This window comes from Urocitellus parryii, chromosome 3, assembly GCF_045843805.1.
Source record: "Urocitellus parryii isolate mUroPar1 chromosome 3, mUroPar1.hap1, whole genome shotgun sequence".
Lineage (NCBI taxonomy): Eukaryota > Metazoa > Chordata > Mammalia > Rodentia > Sciuridae > Urocitellus > Urocitellus parryii.
In genome coordinates this window covers 138107514-138122781 of record NC_135533.1, presented here as the reverse complement: position 1 = coordinate 138122781, position 15268 = coordinate 138107514, and the positions used below count along the sequence as shown (strand labels likewise).

At 37.2% G+C, this 15268-nt stretch overlaps 1 protein-coding gene and 1 non-coding gene across 4 annotated transcripts in view; both read left to right on the top strand.

The window, feature by feature from the left end:
* Positions 1-15268, top strand: part of Tmem116 (transmembrane protein 116) — a 41346-nt gene that overhangs the window by 236 nt on the left and 25842 nt on the right. Inside the window, exons 2-5 of one of the 3 annotated variants that reach the window (XM_077796113.1) lie at positions 643-767; positions 5194-5255; positions 7664-7710; positions 8326-8389. In XM_077796113.1, the coding sequence (XP_077652239.1) occupies positions 7697-7710; positions 8326-8389 (78 nt within the window). In that variant the 5' untranslated portion in view covers positions 643-767; positions 5194-5255; positions 7664-7696. Of the gene's footprint in view, positions 1-92; positions 394-642; positions 768-5193; positions 5256-7663; positions 7711-8325; positions 8390-15268 lie in introns of those variants that run through there. The other 2 variants (XM_026386016.2, XM_026386018.2) reach the window with 2 other exon arrangements.
* Positions 8124-8225, top strand: LOC113180946 (U6 spliceosomal RNA). The gene has a single exon (XR_003300551.1). It is a non-coding gene; the product is annotated as a U6 spliceosomal RNA (small nuclear RNA).

Below are 15268 nucleotides of genomic sequence, written 5' to 3'. Positions count from 1 at the left end.
CTGGCCACCGTCAGCGCTAGTCCACCCAGGCCGGGTTGAGCCGGGTTGAGCCGGGCTGGCAGGCGCTGGAGTCCTGTCAAACAGGCTTTACTGTTTGACAAATATCTCTCCATCTATGTCCTGGGCTCCAGGTTGAAAAATTTTGCAGTCCACCTAGTTTCTCACTGCAGTTATGCCCGGTTCTGGTTTTGCCCATGGAATTCAGCGCAGAGATGAAGAGACAGGGTTGTGTGCTGAGGAATCATAATATAACCAGTACCTGGTCCTTGGCACGAAGTAAGACTATCATAATTGAGAAAGCACAGTGAGACAGTGTAGCGAGGTCTCATCATTTTATGTTATCTGGGCATCCATGTTGAACGTGAATGTCGTTTTCTGGTCCCAGAAGCGGAGGTCAGTCACTTGTGACACTTTCCATTTCTACACCTCCTCTCAGTTCTCAGTGTGGTCGATGCAAACATCTCTGTCTTCTGCTGTCTGCCTCCCAAGGGGACAACTGGAGGTAGCCCACTTGTCAGGCCTTGCTCACCTTCACACCCAGTATGCCCTGTGCAGATATGGCATAGTGACCATTTTTTGGTCACGTGTAACCTGAAACTGATGTCTTCTTGCTTTAAACTCACCATTTAAAACTCTCCACAGGAAACCTGTTTGGATACCTTGGCCCCGCAAATGGTATTAATCCACAGACGGCACCCTCTCTCCCTGCATATTTCCTGACCATGGTGTATGTGGTCTCCAGGCCTGTGGTGTATTCCCCAGAACGTGTGAGTATTAAAATCTTATTTTTCTTAATCTTTGTGTCTTAAAGATCCTGATTTATAGGAATACTGTCCATCTTAAAGATCCTAATTTACAATCCTGCTTAGAACTGTGGGAATGTTGTAGGCAGGAAATGACTTCTATGCTGGATCTTAAAAGACATGGGGGAATTCATGGGACAAAGAAAAACAGAATATTTCTAGAAAAGGGAAAAAAGCATGCCCAGGACATGTCGGGGAACTAGATGAATCTGTATAAAGATGAACTGGAGCAGATTGTAAAGCGGTTTGGAACCACCAGAAGCTAAGACCTGGAGAGTATTGTCGGATTTGTTTTTAAAAACATCACTCAGGAACAAGGAAAAGGATTGAAATAAGAGTACTGGGGCTGGGATTGTAGGTCAGTGGTAGAGTGCTTGCCTTGATGTGAGACCCTGGGTTTGATCCCCAGCACCACATAAAAATAAACAAATAAAAATAAAGAGTAGCCTCTCAGTGTCACAAGTTGCTGTATGCCTGCGGAGGACCGAGCTAGCTCGAAATAAACACCTCTTTGCTGCTTAAAAATAAATAAATAAATAAAGATTTAAAAAGAAAGAAAGTGTTGTAGGTAGGGAGGCCAGTTAAGATTCTGTTGCAGTAGTCTAGCAGGGAGAAAATAAGGTCTAACAATAAGGCCTAACAGTAGGTTTGGGGTTGGTGATGTAGCTCAGAAGTAGAGTGAATGCTCATTATACTCCAGGACCTGGGTTCGATCCCCAGCACCAAAAAGAAGGGGAAAAAAAAGTAGGGTTGAAGAAGTAAGGATGGAATTAAGAAATGCTCATAGGATAGAATTCACAAGGCTATGATGAACAAATTTAGGATAAAAGAATAAATGATATGATGCATTATAAGGAGCTTAGCAACATAATTAACAATTGTATTTATCCAGTAAATATGTGTGTATAAAATAGTCATCAGAGATAACAAAGTAATCTTATACAACAAGTTTGATTGATATAAAGTTTTGATAGAAAAAATCCATTATATATGTATATGTGTTTAGGAGAAGTTCAGCAAAATCTACTTTGAGTTTGCCTACTGAAGTAGTAAATAGAGTGAGCTACCAAGACAAATGATAGAAATTACAAGAGGAGAAACCTGCTATGAACTTAAGTTGTTTAAAGTGAATAGTGGGGCTGGGAATGTGGCTCAGGTAGTAGCGCGCTCGTCTGGCATGCGTGCGGCCCGGGTTCGATCCTCAGCACCACATACCAACAGAGATGTTGTGTCCGCCGAGAACTAAAAAATAAATATTAAAAAAAATTCTCTCTCTCTCTCTCTCTCTCTCTCTCTCTCTCTCACTCTCTCTTTAAAAAAAAAAGTGAATAGTGATTATTAGGGACTGGGAAAGGTGTTAGGGAGGGAGGTAAAGGAGGAAGAAGGGTGCTTAGATATGATCATTAAATGCTGTTTGCATGTATGGAAGTATCATGGTGAATCCCATTAAAATGTACAATTAATACATGTTAATAAAATAGGAAGGCTTCATGTAGTAGTGTCATGGAGTTGGAAAACTGAAGCAGTGTGAAGACTCCTCCTGTAAAGCACCAGTTCTTGCGATCAAGTTAGAAATATTTGAGACATGTCACTCAGAGTAACAGGCCTGAGTTTATTGTGAAGGGATAGGAAAAGAGAAAGGGGACACTCTCAAGGGAGATAGTGGATCCTATCAGAGAGGAGAGGGACCATGTGCCTCTCCTGCACAGAGAAGTTTCCAGTGAGTCCCACTCAGGTCTACCTCTTGATTTTGACTGACATCAGATTTTCCAATACCCACTGCCATGACAACTCTAGATTACCTTGGCCCAAGTTGACGAATTATAATTGTATTCGGGTTTTTTTTTTTTTTTTTTTTTTGTGTGTGTGTGTGTGTGTGTGTGGTACGAGGGATTGAACCCAGGGGTCTTAACTACTGAGCCATATTCCCAACCCTTTTTATATTTTGATTTTCTCCAGTTACTATGCTCCTGTAAGAATTATTTCAACATTTAACAAATATTTACTCAATATCTTTCATGTGTTATATCCTCTTGTGGGTAAGGATTACACTGGTGAGCAAAATAGGATATCCTCCCTGCCCTCTTGGAGCTTACTGTTTAACAGAGGACACCAACATTAAAATAATCATACAAACAGATGTATCATTATAAATTACAATAATTTATAATAAAGGAAAGGGAAGGGTATGTGAAAGAATGTGATAGGAAGATTAATTTGGATTGGAGTTCATGGAAAATACTACAAAAGAATATGTCTAAGTTGAGCTGAGAAACAATAAATTAGATTCAACCCTTAAGGATTTGTACTCAGGTGAAGAGACAAGTCATTAAATAATTATGTAAATAAATGTAAAATTGAAAAAAAAGTTCTAAAATTTTATTTTTTGGAGAATTTAATTTTTTTGCTAAATTTTATTTTCTTTTAGTACTAGGGATTTTCACTTGCTAGGTACTTTCCCACTGAGTTATACCTCTAGCCGTTTATTGTATATTATTTTATTTTGAGACAAAGTCTCACTGAGTTGCCCAAGCAGGCCTCAAATTTGTGATCCTCCTGCCTTAAGCCTCTCAAATAACTTCGGTAACAGGTGTGTGCAAACCACATCCAGCTTTAAATTTGGATTTTTATGAATCAATTTAGGAAGGAGAACAGCCTATAGAAAGATTCTAGGATAGGAAACTTGAAATATTTAAAGAACTAATATTCTGTACTATCCAGCCAATTTTTCTATAGATTTTAAAGTGCAGTAAAAATAAAGTATGTAAACCAGGTATAGTGGTGTCATAGACATTTTATAAGAGATACCAAAAAGAAAAATTCTCTGAGATTGATTGTCATCAATAACTGCAGACTAATTTGTCACAACTAGTCTCTGAACAATTAGAGGTTTGTTCTTGACTGAGACAAGAGTCTTTTGTCCAAAATCATTTTCTTATCACTTGGTTGTTGAGACTGTCATTAGTCTCCTCACCCTTATTAGATAGATATATGACTGGAGACCTTAAAACACTCCCTAAGACCTTTTGCTGGAAATTTCTAGTCCAGAAGTCAGTATGTTTATTTATCTAATAATTTAAGCAAAGTTATTAACACTTTCCACTTAACAATGTCTAGTCTTCCATTCCATACTATACTTTTTTTTTTTCTTTTTTTGGTACCAGGAATTAAACCCAAGGGCACTCAACCATGGAGCCACATCCCCAGCCCATTTTATTTTCTTATTTTGACATAAGGTCTCACCAAGTTGCTGAGGGCCTCACTAAATTTCTGGAGCTGGCTTTAAACTCAGATCCTCCTGCTTCAGCCTCTTGAGCCACTGTGATTACAGGTGTTTGCCACTGCACCCTATACTATAATCTTAACCTAATATGCATAAATATTTGAATTACTCCAGCCATACAAAAGATCTAATTTATGTTATTAATAAATATTTGGGGGCTGGGGTTATAGCTTAGTTGGTAGAGTGTTTGCCTAGCATGTGTGAAGCGCTGGGTTCAATCCTCAGTACCACATAAAAACAAATAAATAAAGGTATTGTGTCTGTCTACAACTAAAAAAAATTAATAAAAAAAGAAATATTTGGGGCCCAGGGGTGTATCTCAGTGGTAGAGTATGTACTTAGCATTTACAAGGCCCTGGATTTGAATCCCAGAACCATTCCCCAACTCCCAAAAAAAATAATGGAAAAAGAAAGAAAATTTACATCTGTAGAATATACACATAGATGGTTAAAGATAAATGGCTACATCAGTGTTTTTCCTGTGTCCTCTACCTCAATCTTTGCTTGTTAGAATTTTATTGGACCTTCCATGTTCAAATGCCATTCTGTGTATATTATTGCTATATGCAAATCATTTGAGTTTTAGGTCTTCAAGCCATTTTTCCTAGTGTATCATAAGCTCCTAGAAGGCTAGGTCTTTCTCTTGTTTATCTTTGTATGTTCTGTGACATTGCTTTGTAGGACATTAATATTTTAAACATCAATGAAGTACATTCAATGAATAGAGTAATAATACAATTATATTTCTGGTGGAAATTTGGGGTTTAGTATATTTAAGATGTTAGTATCAAATATGACAAACATTAATAACCTCCTATCTTCCTAACTTTACACAGGTATTACTAAAACTTTATGCAATTTCTCTTTCTCACAAAGACTTGTCTATAAGTGGGCAAGTTTTAAGCAGACCTCCCTTCTACTCTTTCTTTCTTTTTTTTTCCTATTTAATTTCCTTCTTACAGCTCTATTTATCTTTTCACCCTGATTCATTCTGCTTCTTTTAATAAAATAAATAATAACTCCTACCACTTACCCCTTCTACAGTTCTTTATGCTTCTTAAAACTATGTTTCCTTGTCACCTGCTCTTTCTATTTTTGGCCTTTCAGGCTGACTTTTCTCCACTTGTTGTCACCTTGCTGGCTGCCCTCAAGGTACAGTGCATGACTAGGTAAGGAGGAGCCCGGCTGGGACAGGGGTGTGGCTTTTGTTCATTTCTTTGGGAATTGCAACCTGACTGAGAAGGATCACTGCATAAGAGTAGCTGGGACTAAAGTTCTTATGGCCTTGTTACTGGAGGTTAGCACCCTGGAGGACAAGTGGGATTTGGTAAGGTCAGAAGTTGCCCCTCTTGTCTTTTTTGACCCCTCCCTTTTCTTTCTGCTCTGTATTTTTCACTCACAGTGTCTCCATTTTCTTTGTTTCTCTGTCATTTATTATTCTTTCTTTTAGTGAACTTTATTTTTTTTCTTTATTAAAGGTCTGTCCTTTCTCTTTTGAAATGTAACTTTTTCTACCTCCTCTCTATTTTATTCTTTTTTTTCTTTAATTTTTTTTTTTTTTTTTTTTTTTTAGTTGTAGGTTGTCACGAGGGGGCAAATTACAACTTATGCAGTCTAGGGGAGAAATAAAGAATGTCCATGTGCTTCTGCCCCTTTCAATGCTTTATTCACTCAAATTACTCAATACAGCTTCACTCTATAGGTTCTTAATCAAGAAAACGACAATCCCTTAATGCTAGGCACTGCAATAGACATAATCAATTTACAGCAAACAATTCTAGATTAATTCTAAGCACTGCAAACACACTTAATCAAACACACTTGATAGGCTAATGACAGACATTCCCTCTGTGTGCTAAGTTCTAAAGTCTTAAGCCTTAGGCTTTATGACCAGCAGATGCACACTCAGACTGTGGTCACCAGGTCCGGAACCAAGGCAGGCTTTTCCTGTTGTGGAGTGGTTGATCAGTTGAGGGAGAGGTTCATAGGGAGAAGTTGTGGCTCTCACCAAGGTCCAGAGAGGTGGTAGAGTTTGAGAGCGGTGAGGATCACACAGAGGCTCAGGAAATGGTGACAAGTGATGGGATGTCAGGTCCTCATCAGGCTCTCGAGCTTGAATGCATCCTTGTTTCAGCTGGCTGAATTGCTGTTTATTTGTTGTATTATTTATACTAAATTTGGGGGGTTTTGACCCCCCTTTCAGTCCTTATCAGCTACCACCAGATTTCTCAGTGACATCATTTACCCTGGGGTCAGAAACATCTGATTCCACCCTGATCTTCTTGCCTTTCCCTCTTATCAGACAAGCACAGGCTGCCAGGGGCTTCAATCTGTTTATCAGGGTGAAGGGAAGTAACTTGTTTGAGGCCATATTGGAGGGTTCTTTGGGTGGCCTGGTGAAACTTCAGGTTTCAAACTAGAGTTTTTAAAATGGAGTTGCTTAGGCTCAGGCCTAAGGCCATCCTAACAGAGGTGAACACAATACCTTTATTTTGTTTATTTATATATGGTGCTGAGCATGGAATCAAGGGCCTCACGTGTATTAGGCAAGCACTCTACCGCTGAGCCACAACCCTAGCCCTCATTCTTCTTTTATTAGTTTTCTCATTCAGTTTTTTTATATTTATTTTTTTAGTTATAAGTGGACACAAAATCTTTGTTTTATTTTTATGTGGTGCTGAGGATTGAACCCAGTGCCTCATACATGCTAGGCGAGTGCTCTACCTCTGAGCCACAATCCCAGCCCTCAATTTTTCATTGCCTTTTTTTTTTTTTTTTTGAACCAGGGGTTGAACTCAGGGGCATATGACCGCTGAGCTGTATCCCTGGCCCTTTTTTATATTTCATTTAGAGAAAGGGTCTCACTGAGTTGCTTAGAGCCTCACCATTGCTGAGGCTGGCTTTGAACTTGGGATCCTCCTGCTTCAGCCTCCTGAGCCACTGGGGTTACAGGCAAGCACCACCATGCCCAGCTCATTTAGTCATTTTCTACTTACTTATGTATTTTTTCTGCGTAAATAAGGAAAAATGGAACAATTCTTTCTTCCTAGAGCCTTTTCAGTCTTTTTAAAAATTCTTTCTTCATTGTATATATTTTTTTTTAAAGAGAGAGTGAGAGAGAGAGGGGGACAGAGAGAGAGAATTTTTAACATTTATTTATTTTTTCTTAGTTCTCGGCGGACACAACATCTTCGTTTGTATGTGGTGCTGAGGATCGAACCCGGGCCGCACGCACACTAGGCGAGCGCGCTACCGCTTGAGCCACATCCCCAGCCCCTCTTCATTGTATATTGACACAACATCTTTATTTGTTTATTTTTATAACTTTATTTTATTTATTTTTTCATGTGGTGTTGAGAATCGAACCCAGTCAATGCCTCAAGAATGCTGGGTGAGCGCTCTACCACTTAGCCCCAGCTCCAGCCCTCTTTAGTCTTTTTTATTCATTTTCAGACTTGTATGTTTTGATTAGGCTTTGAAGAAGAATTTGTGTTGAGGAGGTGGCTAATAAACAGTGAAATTGGAGTTAGGTTGAATATTAAATGTAAAAGGCTTAATTTTTTTCTTTTCTACTTAGGTTTTTTCTGCAATACAATGGATACAATTTATTATGGCAACTGTGAGGTATGTTTATTTAATCTCACATAGTAGGACTATATAAACTAGTGTAAGCAAAACTGGAGCATTCTGCAGTTTCTGCATTTTCTCCCTGGGGATTTGCTCTTTAGTTAGTGAAAAATTATATTCTTTATTTACTCCATTGATATTTTCTGACTAATAAAATGTAACATCAATAACAATAACAACAGAAAAGCAGATAGAGGGATAACATCTGAAATCAGTGGACAACCTGGTCAATAGGAGTGATTGCAAAACCAATAAATAGCAAAGTGCTCACTTTGTCAGCACACATATTAAAAATTGGAATGAGGGGCTGGGGTTGTGGCTCAGTGGTAGTGTACTTGCCTTGCACACATGTGGCACTGGGTTTGATCATCAATACCACACAAAATAAATGAATTAGTAAAACAAAGGTAATGTGTTCATGTTCAATTAAAAAAAAATTGGAATGATAGAAAAGATTGGCACAGCCCCTAAACAAGGATGACATGTAAATTTGAGAAACATTCCATACTTTTAAAACACAAGTGCAGTTTAATTTTCATCAATTTTATCAGAAAAAAAATCAATAGCAAAAGTGAAGGACCAGTTTTAATGATCATCTCCTGGGTCTCTCAGTATTATAGGTTCAAGTTCACTTATTTCCTATGCTGTATTCAAGAATACGCCGAAATCTCCAGAGGTGAGTAGTCACTCTTTGAATTTGTGACTTAGCCTTTAAAATAAATGACAAAGAAGTAGTCTCAGAATTATGGAATAAATCTACAAATTATTTATAAATTCCTCACTATGATAAATTGAAATGCTTTAGGCCTGTCAATAGAGCTCCCTTATCTTCCAGGCAATTGTCTTTGCTATCATTTTCTTTTTCTTTTTAATTTTTTTTTTAGTTGTTGATGGACCTTTATTTTATTCATTTTATTTATATGTGGTGTTGAGAATTGAACCCAGTGCCCCACACATGCTAGGCAAGCATTCCACCACTGAGCCACAATCCCAGTCCTTTGCTATCATTTTCAATTTTTAGAGATGAACTTTTTTCCCCCTATAGTTCTGGGGATTAAACCTAGGGCTTCATGCATGCTAGGCATGTGGCTATTTCCCCAGCCCTTTTTGTTTTGAGACCATGTCTTGCTAAGTTGCCCAGAGGGTACTTGAATTTATGATCTTTCTGCCTTAGCCTCCTGAGGTGCTGGGATTACAGGCATATGATACTATATCCAGATTAAGATGAATTATTAAATTCATTTCTTTGGTGTACATTAATTATTAAGATAAGGAAACAGTGTTGTCTGAAGCCTGTATTTGCTCTAAGGATAACAGAAGTGAGTTTCTGATTTCAGTACTTGGGAAAATTGCTAGTGAGGCTAGGAGATAGTTCAAGGACTTTGCTATATGAAAGATATTTGTTTTTCTGCTCTGTCCTTCTAGGCAATTATAATTTAATGTTAAGCAAAAATACATTATTCGGGACATTCAGTTGGTAGAGTGCTTGCTTCTCATGCACAAGGCCCTGGGTTCAATCCCCAGCACCACACACACACACACACACACACAAATACATCATTCATACAGAAAAGGCCAAGTTAAAAACTTTCTGGCTTGTAGAGTACTAGGGAGAGTGATATATTTGCTATCTCAGTAAAAATTTTAAGAGAAATGACCAGGTATGGTGGTGCATGCCTGTAATCCCAGCAGCTGGGGAAACTGAGGCAGGAGGATTGCAGGGCTGAGGCTAGCTTCAGCAATTTAGTGATACTATGTCTCAAAATAAAAATAAAGAAGGGTGGGGGTATAGCTCAGTGGTACAGTATTCCTATCACTCTTTGGTACTATACTCTCCAGTCCTAAAAAAAAAAAAAATTTATTTGAACCCAGGGGAGCTCATCACTCAGCTACATCCACAGGTTTTCCTCTAGTTAATAGTTCTTTATATCCTTCAAAAAAATATATGTTCCCCTCCACCTTCCTTTTTTTTTTTAACTTTTTGATACTAAAGATTGAACCCAGGGTCCCTTTACTACTAAGGTACATCTCCATACTTTTTTTTTTTTTTTTTTTTTTTTTTTTTTGAGACAGAGTCTTGCTGAGATGCTTAGGGCCTCACTTAGTTGCAGAGGCTGGCCTCAGAGGTGTAATCCTCCTGCCTCAGCCTCCCCAGTTGCTGGGATTGTAGATGTGTGCCACTACCCCTGTCTTTTTATGGTATCTTTTGAAAGCCTTTCCCTCTCCTCTAATTTGAAATGACTAAATTTTGGCGGGGAATTCTTTTTAGTTATACATGGCAGGAGAATCCATTTTGACAGAATTATAAAAGCATGGACTATATCTTGTTTTAATTCAGTTCCTGCTACCTCCCCTTTCTCTCCCTTTTCCAACTCCCTCTTCCCTTCTCTCTGCTAATTTTTCTGTCATTTACCCATAGTTTTTTTTTTCAATTAATGTATTGTGAATGTACAGAATTGTGAGATTCACTGTGGTATATTCATGTATGTACATATGTCAGATTCATTCTACTGTCTTTCCTTTTCCCATCCTTCCCCCCTTCCCTTCATTCCCCTTTGTCTACTCTACTGAACTTCTATTCATTTTTAAACACCCCCCCCATTTATTATACATTAGCTTCCACATATCAGAAAAAGCATTTGACCATTGGCTTTTTGGGACTGGTTTGTTTCACTTAGCAGGATAGTTTCCAGATCCATCCATTTACTGGCAAATGTCATACTTTCATTCTTCTTTGTGGTTGAGTAGTACTGCAATGTGTGTGTGTGTGTGTGTGTGTGTGTGTGTGTATGTATATATCACATTTTCTTTATTCATTAATCTTTTGAAGGGTACCTAGATTGGCTCTGTAGCTTAGGTATTGTGAATTGTGCTGCTAGAAACATGTATGTGGCTGTGCAATTATAGAATACTGATTTTAAATCCCTTGGATGTAAACTGAGGAGTGGGATAACTGGGTCAAATGGTAGTTTCATTCCTTGTTTTTTGAGGAATCTCCATACTGCTTTCCAGAGTGGTTGCACCAATTTACAGTCCCACCAACAATGTATGAATGTACTTTTTTCCCTACATCCTTGTCAACACTTATTGTTATTTGTATTCTTGATAATTGCCATTCTGACTGGAGTGAGATGAAATCTCAGTGTAGTTTTAATTTGCATTTCTCTAATTGCTAGAGTGAACATTTTTTCATATATTTGTTGACCATTCACATTTCTTCTTTTGAGAAGGGTTTAGTTCCTTTGCCTATTTATTGATTTTTTTTTTTTTTTGGTGTTAAGTTCTTTGAGTTCTTTGTATATCCTAGATATTAAAGCCCTGAGGAGCAGGTGGCAAAGATTTTCTCCCATTCTGTAGGCTCTCTCCTCATGTTCTTTTTTTGTGGGGTATCGGGGATCCTGGGTATTGAACTCAGGGGCACTTAACCACTGAGCAACACCCTCAGCCCATTTTTTGTATTTTATTTAGACACAGGGTCTTACTGAGTTGCTTAGGGCCTCAGTAAGTTGCTGAGGTTGGCTTTGAACTTGTGATACTTCTGCTTCAGCCTCCTGAGCTGCTGGGATCACAGGAATTGGCCATCACACCCAGCTGTCCTCGTGTTCTTGATTGTTCCTTTTGCTGTGAAGAAGCTTTTTAATTTGATTCCATCCCATTTATTGATCTTTTCTTTTATTTCTTACACTATAGGAATCTTGTTAAGGAAATCAGTACCTGAGCTGATATGTTGGGGTGTTGGGCCTACATTTTCTTCTAGCAGGTGCAGGGTTTTTGGTCTAATTCCTAGCATTTTTATCCACTTGGAGTGGAGTTTTGTGCAGGGTAAGATATAAGGGTTTAATTGTATTTTGCATATTTCCAGTTTTTCCATCACCATTTGTTAAAAAGGGTGTTTTCTCCAGTGTATGTTTTTTGGCACCTTTGACAAGTATGAGATACCTGTATTTATGTGGGTTTGTCTCTGTCTTTTGTTCTATTCCATTTGTCTTCATGCCTGTTTTGGTGCCAGTACCATGCTGTTTTTGTTACTATAGCTCTGTAGTATAATTTGAGGTCCAGGATTGTGACGCCTCCTGCTTCACTTTTCTTGCTAAGAATTTCTTTGGCTCTTCTGGGTCTCTTATTTTTACAAATGAATTTCATGACTGATTTTTCTGTTTCTATGAAAAATGTCATTGGAATTTTGATGGGAATTGCATTAAATGTGTATAGCACTTTTGATAGTATAGCCATTTTGACAATATTAATTCTGCCTAACCAAGAACATTGCGGGGGGGGGGTGTCTTTCTATCTTCTAAGATCTTTAATTTCTTTATCTAGTGTTCTATAGTTTTCATTATAGAGATTCTTCATCTTTTTTGTTAAATTGGTTTTCACGTATTTCATTTTCTTTTTTGAGACTATTATGAATGGGATAGTTTTTCTGATTTCTTTTTCAGCAGATTCATCATTGGAGTATAAGAACATGGTTCATTTATGGGCGTTGATTTTGCATCCTGCCACTTTGCTGAATTCATTTATGAGTTCTAGAAGTCTTTTGGTGGAGTTTTTTGGGTCTTCTAAATATAGAATGGCAAACAGATAATTCAAATTCTTCTTTTTCTATTTGTATCCCTTTAATTTCCTTCTCTTGCCTAATTGTTCTGGCTAGAATTTCAAGGACTGTGTTGCATAGGAGTGGTGAAAGTAGCCATCTGTCTTGTTCCTGTTTTTACAGGAAATGCTTTCAGTTTTTCTCCATTCAGAATAACATTGGCCTTGGGTTTGTTGTATATAGCCTTTACAATATTATTCCTTCTATTCCTATGTTTTCTAGTGTTTTAAACATGAATGGGTGCTATACTTTGTCAAATGCTTTTTGTGCATTTATTGAGATAATCATTTGATTCTTGTTTTTAAGTCTGTTTATGTAGTGAATTACATTTTTTGATTTCCATATGTTGAACCAACCTTGTATCCCTGGGATTAAATCCACTTGATCATGGTGTACTATCTTTGTAATGTGTTTTTTTTGTTTGTTTGTTTGGTTTTTTTATCGAGAGAGAGAGAATTTTAATATCTATTTTTTAGTTTTCGGCAGACATAACATCTTTGTTTGTATGTGGTGCTGAGGATTGAACCCGGGCCGCACACATGCCAGGCGAGCCCCAGCCCCAGCCCATGTAATGTGTTTTTATATGTGGTTTGGCAGTTTGTGGTTTTTTTGTTTTTATTTTGAATACTTTTATTTATTTATTTATTTATTTATTTGCTTGCTTGCTTATTTATTTATTTATTTATTTATTTATTTATTTATTTATTTAATGGTGCTGAGGATTAAACCCAGTGCCTCACACATGCTAGGCAAGTGCTTTACCACTGAGCCACAACCCCAGCCCTTGCCAGTATTTTATTAAGAATTTTTGCATTGCCAGGCGTTGGGCACACACCTGTAATCTCAGCAACTTGAGAGGCTGAGGCAGGAGGATCACAAGTTCAAGGCCAGCCTCAGCAATTTAGTCCTAAGCAACTTAGTGACACCCTGTCTCAAAATAAAAAACAAAAAAAGATGGGATGTAGCGCAGTGGTAAAGAACCCCTGGGTTAATTCCCAGTACCAAAAAGAAAAACAAAAAGAGAAGGAAAAAAAGGATTTTTGCATCTGTGTTCATCAAGGAGGTTTTCTTTCTTTGATGTGTCTTTGTTTGATTTTGGTAGCAAGGTGATACTGGCTTCATAGAATGAGTTTGAAGGAGTTCCTTCTTTTCTATTTCATGGAAATTTTGAGGAGGGTTGGTATTAGTTCTTCCTTAACGCTCTGGTAGAACTTGGCTGAGAATCCAACCAGTCCTGAGCTTTTCTTTGTTGGAAGGCTTCAATTCATTACTTCAGTTTCATTACTTGAAACTAATCTGTTAAAGTGTTCTGTATTCTCCTTGTTCAATTTGGGTAGGTCATGAATCTCTAGGAATTTGTCCATGTCTTCAAGACTTTCTAGCTTATTTGAGTAAAAATTTTCAAAACAGTTTCTGATAATCCTCTGGATTTTAGTAGTGTCAATGATGATATTTCCTTTTTCATCTTGGATTTTAATAATTTGAGTTTTTTTCCTTTTTTTTGTTAGCTTGTATAAGGGGTTGTCAATTTTGTTTATTCTGGTTAGCTTGTATAAGGGATTGTCCATTTTGTTTATTCTTAAAAAAAACAACTTTCTGTTTCATTGATCTTTTGATTTTTTTTTTAACCTCAATTTCATTGATTTTGGCTCTGATTTTAATTCTTTTCCTATCTTCTACTGATTTTGGTGTTGATATGTTTCTCATTTTCTAGGGCCTTGAGATGTAATTTTAGATTATTTATTTGATGTCTTTGTATTCTTTTAATGTATGAGTTCAATGCTATGAACTATTCTCCTAGAACTGTTTTCATACTATCCAGAGATTTTGATATATTGTATTACTATTCTCATTTGTTTATTTCTCTCATGATTCTTCTGCTATCCATTTATCATTCATAAGTATATTAGTCTCCAGGTGTCAGTTTCTATTTTTTTAATATTTACTTTTTAGTTGTAGTTGGACACCATATCTTTGTTTTATTTATTTATTTTTATGTGGTGCTGAGGATTGAACCCAGGGCCCACATGCTAGGCAACTGCTCTACCTCTGAGCCACAGCCCCGGCCCCTAGTAGTTTCTATTTTTTATCTTGTTAATTTCTAATTTCATTCCATTATGATCTGATAGAATGCATGATATTATCTTAAGTGTATTAGTCTCCAGGTGTTAGAGTAGTTTCTATTTTTTTAATATTTACTTTTTAGTTGTAGTTGGACACCATATGTTTGTTTTATTTATTTATTTTTATGTGGTGCTGAGGATTGAACCCAGGGCCCACATGCTAGGTAAGTGCTCTACCTCTGAGCCACAACCCTGGCCCCTAGTAGTTTCTATTTTTTATCTTGTTAATTTCTAATTTCATTCCATTATAATCTGATAGAATGCATGATATGATCTTTGTTCTTTTGTATTTGCTAAGATTTGCTGTGTGGTCTAAAATATGGTTTATTTTAGAAAATGTTCTATGTGTTCCTGAGAAGAAAGTGAATTCAGTCATTAGTGTATGAAATATTCTGTAGATATCTGTTAAGTCCGAATTGCTAGCTGCATTTTTTAGTTTTTTTTAGCATCTTTATTAAATTTTTTTTTTTTTTTGGTGATCAATTCAGTGATGAAAGAAGCATGTTAAAGTCACCCAGTATTATGTGTTGTGGTCTATTTGATTTTTTTTTTTTTTTTTTTTTTTTGGTACCAGAGATTGAACTTGAGGGCACTGAGCCATATCCCCAGCCCTTTTTTATATTTTATTTAGAGACAGGGTCTCACTAAGTTGATTAGTGTCTTGCTAAGTTGCTGAGGCTGGCTTTGAACTCATGATCCTCCCCCCTCAGCCTCTCAAGCCACTGGGATTACAGGAATGTGTCACTATGCCTGGCTTCTGTCCTTATTCTGTATGTTGGGCATTCTCATAATAATATGTCTTGGAGTGGATCTATTGTGATTTTGTATATTTTGAGTC